The sequence below is a fragment of the Pygoscelis adeliae genome, unplaced genomic scaffold (genome assembly GCF_000699105.1).
Source record: "Pygoscelis adeliae isolate BGI_AS28 unplaced genomic scaffold, ASM69910v1 Scaffold39, whole genome shotgun sequence".
Taxonomy (NCBI): Eukaryota; Metazoa; Chordata; class Aves; order Sphenisciformes; family Spheniscidae; genus Pygoscelis; species Pygoscelis adeliae.
The window spans coordinates 359956-369199 of NW_008825534.1; the positions used below are offsets into that span (position 1 = coordinate 359956).

General features: G+C 39.7%; 1 protein-coding gene across 1 annotated transcript in view; it reads right to left on the reverse strand.

The window, feature by feature from the left end:
• Nucleotides 1–5313: 5313 nt before the first annotated feature.
• The window catches only part of LOC103923453 (transmembrane protease serine 11E-like), a 4678-nt gene continuing 747 nt past the window's right edge, over nt 5314–9244 (reverse strand). The window contains exons 2-5 of the mRNA XM_009331805.1: nt 9029–9224; nt 7962–8221; nt 7017–7159; nt 5314–5475 (exon numbers count right to left, since the gene is read on the reverse strand). Of these exons, the coding sequence (XP_009330080.1) occupies nt 5314–5475; nt 7017–7159; nt 7962–8221; nt 9029–9224 (761 nt within the window). The remainder of the gene's footprint in view (nt 5476–7016; nt 7160–7961; nt 8222–9028; nt 9225–9244) is intronic.

Genomic DNA, 9244 nt, shown 5'->3' on the forward strand with positions numbered 1-9244 from the left:
GCTTTGGCAGAATCAGGGGAAAGTACTTGCCTGCTACGCAGCTTTTTTGTGACACAGAAATAATTGGAGAAGAAAGATGTGGGCAAATTTCAGAGAACCACTAGAGGCCACTAGAAGTCTGAAATGCTGGACTGAAAGATGGGATGAAAGGTTCAGTTTGGTTCTTCAGGATGACGAATGCAATCCTTACCAGTAAAGGAACTGATATTTAAGGCTGGTATTTGCTTTGTAGCTTTTTCACATAATACATAAAAATCAGAAAATACAAGAATAAAATTAATTCAATTATTTCAATAAAGTAATTTCAAAGAGCAGTGCATGTACCTGATGAACAGAATTAACGGGAGTCCCAGCTATAAAGGGTGGAAAACAAGTGAATGAGAGTTTAAAGACAGCAAAAAAATGTCAGCTTCATTTTTGCCACTTTGCCAATTTTTAGTTCTGTCAGTAATTTTTACCTTTAATTTTGTGGTTTCTTTCCTTAAAAATGAACCTGTTACAATTTTTTTTTTTTAAGGTTAAACTAACAATTCTTATTTTTAAGAACTTACCAATCACATCTGTTCTGAAAAATAAAAAAAAAATATCTCCTACCCACCATCTTTCTGTCATGGTCATTGCGTTTTTTAAGATACCAGTCACTTTGATATGCAGTCATCTCACATGAAACAGATTTTTGCATAGTAGCAGTGAATACTGACAAGCCTTTTGCCTTTGCCTAAATGGAGAAATGGCAACATCCAGTTAATTCTCCTAACAGTTTAGTGGTAATTAAGCAAAGACTAACCATCAGTGAAACTGTGAACACGGGCATTCTAAGATAAATTGCCAAATAAAAATGGACAGATTCTGTTTACCCCAGAAGCCAAAGAAACTGGTTCCCAAACGCATCATTAGTAGGTGTACTCAGGAGCCCTCTAGGTTGATGGTACCGAATCACAAAACATACAGGTTTTTCTCTTATTTTCCAAGACTGAAAAATTTGAAACATCTGGAGCCATTTGACTTTTCTTCTTCCCCATAGCCCTCTCTTAAAAATACATATAACCATAAAACCTTAGTAAATTTGGTTAAATAAATTAATTTTAAAGGATAGCCCAACTCCATGTTTGTACCATGTTAAAGTCAGCTATAGCTTTTGAGATTGGCAAAAGGTACAACGCAAGGCTGTCAGTTTACTGACTTGCTGAGGCAATGAGCAGTACATGGCTGTGGTCAGAACACCACCACCTCTGGACTCAGGCCCAAAATATCTGTAACTTCATTTTATGTGCACTACTGTAGATTAATTCTGCATGCAGGTATTGAATACATCTTTAGAGCCAGTATTTTCAAAAGGAGCTGAACCTGATATAGCTGTAAATCTCCTTTCCATCTGCTGGGAAAATCCCAGCCACTTGCACTTTTTTTTTTGTCTTTTAATTTCCTCATTTCCAGGCACGATTTCACATTCTTAATGGGAACTCCAAAGTGGGGATTTGGGGGAGATGCATTTGTTTCCCTCATTTATTTAGTTAATAAGCAAATTAGCCGACAAAACTGTGTCATTTTCACCCTAAGAATTTGTTATTTGAAAGTACTAAGGCCAACACAATTCAGTTTAGCACACAGGCCAGTGCAGAAATGACCATAAATCCGTATCAACATCCTTCAATGGGTTTCCAAACATCCTGGCATAGGCTATGGCTTGCCATCAGCTCTTGCAGGAGTGAGGGTGCTGACTGACAAGGCTTTATCTCCTCTTTTTGGCACAATGTGCGGTGTAGGAGTGCTTTGCTGGCATGTTTAAAAGGACTCCAGCTTCCCAATGGGGTGGGCCAAAGGATCTTGTCACTTAAGGTTGCTCTAGCACGTGACGCCTTCCTAGAAACCATGTTAATAATGTTGTTAAAATCCTGATCCAGATAGACAAGGGCGCCGATTACCTAAGCTGGTTCCACGCTGACATGTGCACGGATGCATTTCCAAAAGCAAGACCCAGCTTTTCCATGCACGTGCATCCCTAACGCAGGCTGCGAGTTGCCAGATAAATATTCCTTGGGTTAAATAATAACTTTTGGCTCTCAACTCTTCTAATTTGTTAACAGGAACAGCAGATATGGAATTGGAGTTTCTACAAGCTTTACTTACATAAGGAATCTGGGTGACGGATTGATGTCATTCAACCAGACCTCCTCACATGATTAGGCCGTGTGCAATCAGCCTCTTATTTCTTTCCTACTTGTGCTCCAGGCTGAAAATTAGCATTAGGCAAGCCTCAAACAACCTGATTTCAATAACCAGCAGTTTGGTACGCATTTCTTGATGCTTTAAATCTGCCTGGAAAATCTCAGGAGAATTGGTATGTCAGCTGTGTAGACCTCCCTACAGCCAATTTCCAGGAATGGCACGTTACAAGGATGAGTTTTTCCAAGGCCAGAAGCAAGGTGGTGGATTCTTGGATGAAGCTTCAGATCCATTCTCAAATTTGCATAGCGCTAGCTTAACTGAAATTCACCTTTGAGTAGTTTAGAAAAGCAGGTGTCCCACCTTGTCTTTGCTGAAGCATCTGTAAAGCTCCAACCACTGTTAAAGACAAATAATTCCTAGGATGCGGAATGAACAGAAAGAGCTGCAGTTTTAGAATAGTCTTATATCAAAATAAGGAAGATTTGTATATGATGCAAAATAGACTATTTTTAGCTTGGTTATTATTAAGCAAAAAAAGGACAAAAAAGGAGCAATTGTTTTTAAATACATTTAATGTTATGAAACATATTACCTTTATATTGCTTAAATCCTTGCTAAATCTTAACATCAACAAAAATAAAGGTTTTTAAAAATCTTTTCTTTAATCACACAATATTATCTTTGTTGTATTCTAGGACAGAAAACAAACAGAGTCTTCATAAATAAAACACTGACATGGAGTATAAGACAAACCCAGGCCAGACCGTTCGCTAAAAAAAAATCTGTGAAAAGTGCATCTGGCTGGCTCAGGACTCCCTGAGTAAGGTAGGAGTTTCTCCCACACACCTCTTGGCTGTTTGGCCTTTCACGAGAAAATCTGAAAATAAAGGCTGCCTTTCTCTTTTTAAAGGTATTATATATACATGTCACTTGCAGTGTGAGGTAGGAACCAGTTTATAGGGGTTGTATCTAATCTGGGCCTCACCTCCTTATTGTTGCCCCTCCATTTGCTAGTCAAAAAGATAGATTTAAGTGCAAAACAAAGCCTTAGCTATCTATGAAAGTGAACTACTGTTTACTTTCAATTGCAATTCATCAGCTGATTATAAGGAAGGACACTTGTCATGATTTTCACCTTCAAAGCAATAAAAGGCACAAAAAACTAGATGTAATTTTTTTTCAAAGGATGCTTTCAAAAAAAGGGAACCTGAACACTAGAAGAAAACAGTGTTTCCAGGTGACCTAATCCAAAACTCCATGAAGTTTCTATTTTGTAACTGAACCTGGCCCAGAGTAAATTCTTAGTTGAAAAGTAGCAGCAACTCAAAAGTGCATAAATTACAAACTTCATCAATAAATTAAGGAAACAGATTTGCTGCACCTAACTATCCTCCTAACTGTCCCAAGATCCTTTTCATTTTGTAATGGACATGGAAATCAGAATAAAGATACTACTATTTCAAAACCAAAACTAATTTAAAACCTCCAATAGATTTCTTTGAGATAAGGCATCTTGTCTTTTACTGAAATTCAAAAGATACATAGAAAAACTGGAAGGAGCCTAATAATAAGACAACCCCCTCCTCCACCACCAAGGCTTAAACATAGGCTTTTCCATCCATATGTAGACTTGTAATTCAGGGGGTGAGTTTTCAAGAAATGCCGAGCATCTCATTCCCAGGGATGCTGATTATTGGAGAGCTTGCACAGTAGGAAGGCTGAGGAAAGACCTAGTCCTGAGCAGAAGGGGAAGCAGGATGCTTCGGAGAAATTTTCAGCTGTAGTAAGTTCAGCTGTGGGGCTTGCAGCTTCTTTCACATCTCATGCAGACTCCTGAGAGTCCTGCATTCACAGCCTAAACAGTCCTGTGGCCATTCAAAGACTGCAGGAAACAGTACTGGAGTGACATTTTGGATCCTCATATTGAGGGCCTGGGCTCTAGGGGACAGTAATAGTCATGTCACTGGACCCCCTTCCACCAGCAATCCATGAGATGTCATGCACGGAGGTAGGAAAAGGGCTTAATCGGTGTATAAGGATTGCATTTATTCTGAAGTTCTTATCGGGACTGTTCTTTAATGTGAAATTACTCTTCAGCCTCGTAAGACAGGATCATATTCGTTCATGACAGAGATGAATCCATGAGTGAAGCAAGACAGTATCACTAATTGCTTTCTTTGCAGTGAGATGGTTTCCACTGTCTGGCATGTCCTTGGAAAAATCACACTATTTCTTGAACGAAAAAGGTAGTTCCCTGTTTGTGGTGAATATTTATTTTTCCTTTAGCACAAATTTAAATGCTGGGTTTCCTTCCAGGAAGGTTGTTTGTGGGGACACACTTACGACAAATAAATTTGGGTAGAGCTTGTGTTTCTGTATCTTAAGCATATTGAGTTGAACAGAGTAGATCCAGACGGCAACTGGTACAGAGGTAGCAGCACAGTATTGTGATAAAGCACTTCCACAACAGCACTTTCAAGTAACTTGAACTTCACAGAATCCACAAAAAATGTCCTGTTAAAAATGTGCTTCGAAAGAACATCAATCTTTTCTCTTTTCCCTTCCAACTTACTGCAAGCACAGAAATCCTCCTTTTCCTTAGCTAAGACCTACCCTCAGTCCTGGCTGATCCACTGTTAGCTGTCAAGGCCACCGAACAGGGTGAGCATCCAGGGTCTCTGCTGCAGTCTGTGCAGATGATAGTCTCTAGCAAGAACAATAATCACGGGTTCACTTTGCTAGAAACACAGTTGTGACAGCATTTGCTTCACTGGAGGAAGAAGTTTCAGCTTCAGACCTCAGCCATGGCTAAAGAAAAATTTCTTTTTTTTTCCTGGAAAATGTTTGTATTTATAAAGCAGGTAAATTGGTAGCTTTTAAATGTTAGTTTAATGATGTCAGTTCATAATTTCTGATAAGTGAGAATGCCTGCCTCGTCTTTGAGCCTTGAAACAATCTCATATGTTTAGTATAAATTCACAAGGGGTAGGATCTCTGACAGCAAAGATGACGCTTGCTGCAGGCAAAGGTTGCTTCAACCAAAACTACATAGGAATATATATACTAAAAAACAACCTTTCAGAATTACAGACACATACGAGTTACACACAGTCGATGTAGTTAAATCCATTTTTGATTTTGGAATTAGATGCCAGTTTTTGAGGTAATCCAGTCGCGGAAATAAGTCACTCGTGTGTAAACTCCAGGTTTATTTGGTTTGGCACATTCGTCTCCCCAGCTCACTATTCCCACGAGGTACCACATCAGTCTAGAGTCTGGAGTAACCAGTGGTCCCCCAGAGTCCCCCTAGAGAAAGAGGGGAAAAAAAAAGATTTACTTGATCAGAAGGGAAAATATAATTCTCTCCAGAGACAGGAGGGTGTGTCCAATAAGAGCAGCAAGCGAGCAGTATTTCAAGAGCTGCCATTTGTGCAGAATCCAGGCTGTTTCTGAAACTTGAGTCAGAAGTCTGTGGCTTTTTCCTGTTTGCCATGGAACCTCCTGACCTGTCTCTGTGGTTTTACATTAAAAAAAAAAGCTTCTCTTCTGTTTTGTGAAACACTGCTTCCCACCTGCCTTGTCTTCCTCCTTGTACAAAGTAGGGAAACACAAATATATACAGCAATCTAAGCCAACAGGAATATTTTTTTTTCTTCAGTAACCACTATCCTTTCAACAAATTTTTTTAGTCACTCACAGCAATAACATTTCAAAAAGGATTTCACCAGGAACTTCTAATTAGACTTTCATCAGACTTCTTCTAATTAGACAGTATCTCCTTAAGATGTTAGCCGCTTTTGAAGGCTGAATTCAGATACTGTTAATAGCATGACATGGTAATAATCATTAAACTGGAAACCCTCCAGGCTGAAAGGCAATCCTCACACAACAGACCAAATTCCCCATCTTCCACCAAAATGCTTTACTGAAATGAACAGCAGTTGCACCCTTCTGTTCAGGTCTCTTCAATGCTAATCCAGAGAGAAACAGAGGAATTGAGCCTCCAGACTTACTCTGCAGGGAGTTTTACTTCAGGCATAAATCTGTAGGACTGGGATTCTGGAAAGGGTCTGTTTTGAACCAGCACTTAGGAGTGCATTCTTTGTAAATAACATAAATAGAAATTACCTTTTTAAAAGTTAAACATTATGGAAATATTTTTGTTTGAACATAAGCATTTCCTTGCAACATTTGCAAACCTGCACCAGACACGTATCCTTACCATTCCATTTACACCTAGCTTCCTTATAGTTATCTTTGTTTCAGACAGTTTTCCTTCCACTGATCCAAGTCTGTTACCAAAGATCATATCATAACAGATCTGTTATGAGATGATCCAGTCCAGAATTTAATTTCAATGAGTGACAGTGCATTTTTGCTGGCAACTTAACTGCTACGTTCTTAAACTTCTTCTTTCCCAATTGTACAGATGTCTGGTCTTGGCTACTTGAGACATTTAATTTTTAGCTCGTATGTAGTATTTCAGCATTTAGTATCTCTGTCAATGTCTTGTCATATCACTTTGCAAGCAAATTGTTTGTTAGATTTCACACACAAGAAATTATGAGAAGCAAATGGGCTTGTAGCAGCTATTCTGAATTACAGAATAAGAATTTCATTTCATGCTATGAAAGTTTAAATTCTGAGTATTACACTAATTTAGCTCTCTTGGTATGGGTTTTGTGTGCTAGATGACGTGTACTAAATGCTGTTTCACTTTACAACTTAATTCCTGTTTGAATGGAGCCTATTTGAAGGACTAATACACTGTCAGTTAAGATTTGGTCAACCAGATACTGGAGTCAGCATTAAAACAGTTTTCCTTTCTAATTTTCAGCTACAGTTACCTGACAAGCATCTACTCCTCCTTCCAAGTATCCAGCACACAACATCCTGGGTGTTATGTCCCCATCGTACACTTCTTTTCTGTTGCAAGTGTTTGAGTTGATAAGTTTCACTGTTGCTTCCTGAAGAGCGTTTGGAGTTGGACCTGAGGGGAAATATAGTTTGGGTATTTATCAGAATTACTTTGCAGTAGTTAAGACACAGGAAGAGCATTTAATGTTCTCTTATGGAGGACCAGCTTGACTTGGTTTAATGTGGAGGTTTTGCTTGTCAATCTGTCTAGGTTAGGCCCTTAAGGAAAATGTACATACTCATAGTCTCACTTAGGAACTGTGCCATTAAGACAGAAGTAACAATTGCATGGTACATAGTGCCTTAAGTGTAAAACCATATATTTTATACTTGTTCCATATAATACCATGGAACACAAATTACCTAGCAATTTGGGCAGATGATACGAAATGAAGACTCCTTGCTTCCATTGCTGAATCTACTCTTAGCATGGCCTGATAAGAATGTGAGCTTGGGTAAGTCACCATCTGCAGCTCACTCTGTGGGCTTTCAGGTAAATGTGCAGAGTTATCTGTAACTTCTGGCTAGGGCTGGGAAAATACTTTTTTCAGGTGCTATATAAACACATGCATGGCTGGACTACCTGTCTTAAAAATTTACACTATGAAATGGAAAGACTGGAAAAAGAGAACAGTCGTCTTCCTGTTTTCTGCTTGTAGGATTGTAGCTACAATAAGGATTGTAGCTCTGTCTTTGTCCAGTCTAATTTTAGAACAAGAAACTGCTGCTTACAATTAAACAAACCTATTGCTTATAGACAAAGCATTAGGCTTGTTGCCATACAACGTATGGCTACAGAAATGGTATCAATTCAGCAGTAGATCAGAGCCACTCTTTATGTAACATACAGGTCGCCTGGTAGACTCAGGACTCACCGTCATTGGTAAGTGCTCCCCAGCCTGTGATGACAGCATAAATATTGTACGGAAAAGTCTGAGATGGCTCAGGCAGACAAACGCGGTGTATGTTACTTGTAAACTCAACTCGTTTAGAGAGCTGCACAAGTGCGATGTCATAATCATGTTCTGGGTAGCGGTACTTTTCATGAATAATAATAATCTTGACTGATCGTTTCAAGCTTGGTGGCTTCAAAAGAGCTCCAAAAGTAGCAGTCCACTTCCGAGGGTGACTCATGCTGAAAAAGGTAAGAGTGCTGTAAGTAGCTGTAAATATAAGTGTTTGGGACTTTAAACTTGGTGAGCACCTTTATTGTAAAGCTCCTTCAAGCCAGCTCCGTACTAGATTCCTAAGGCATCCATCACTTCCCATAACACTGTGTCCCACGTAATTGTGGGCTGCTGCTAGAAGAGGGCAATCCTGCATTCCCTCCTCAGCTGTGGTCTCATACTCCTGCCCCGCTCCTTGTCCCTGATCTAGCCGTTGTGTGGCCACAGGGTGTAATCAAATCAAAAAGCTCTTCTGCTAGAAAACTGTTCATCTCTGTTACTCTTTTTGCATGTTAACAATCTGTTCCATCAGCTGTTCCATCTTAACATGGCCTGCAGCTTCACAATTGCCATGCTTGAAAGAAAAAAGTGCTGGGAGTGCATGGCTGAATGGAGCAGTAGAAATGTGGGATAACAACTTCCAGTAGCAGCCTGCAGTGGCAACAACCTAGTTGTTACACGAAGGAGCACGTTTAGAAACATTTAGTGCAACAGGAAACATACTCTGCCGTTTCAGTTACATTACCTTTTTCGCACTTCTCTGCCGAATTACTATTGATTTCCACTAACACAATTGCCAGTTCTGCTTCAAAGAGTCAGTCTTTAATTTCTCACTGAAACGTTCAAGTCTGCTTAACCCTGACTTTTCCTCTCCAAGGCAGAAAATTGTTCCCCAGGAAAGAGTCAGGGGTGTGGTGCAAATGTGGAAAGCCACACAACTTGATACACATGGGGCACGTTCTGCTGCAGATTCTCTCTTAAGATTGGGAACTTACTCTCTGAAGCAGTGAGCTGCAGATACAAGCCACGTATCGCTGATGAGTGTTGCACCACAGCGATGGATATTATTGTACTGCAAACTAGCTTGCCACGGCCAGTCCCCGGTCTCTGCAGAAGACAATCCGCCGACTATTCGCAACGATGATGATTTTGCCATTGACTTGACTGATCTATTCTGCCGTAACCCACAGACTGTCAAAAAGGAGAAAGAG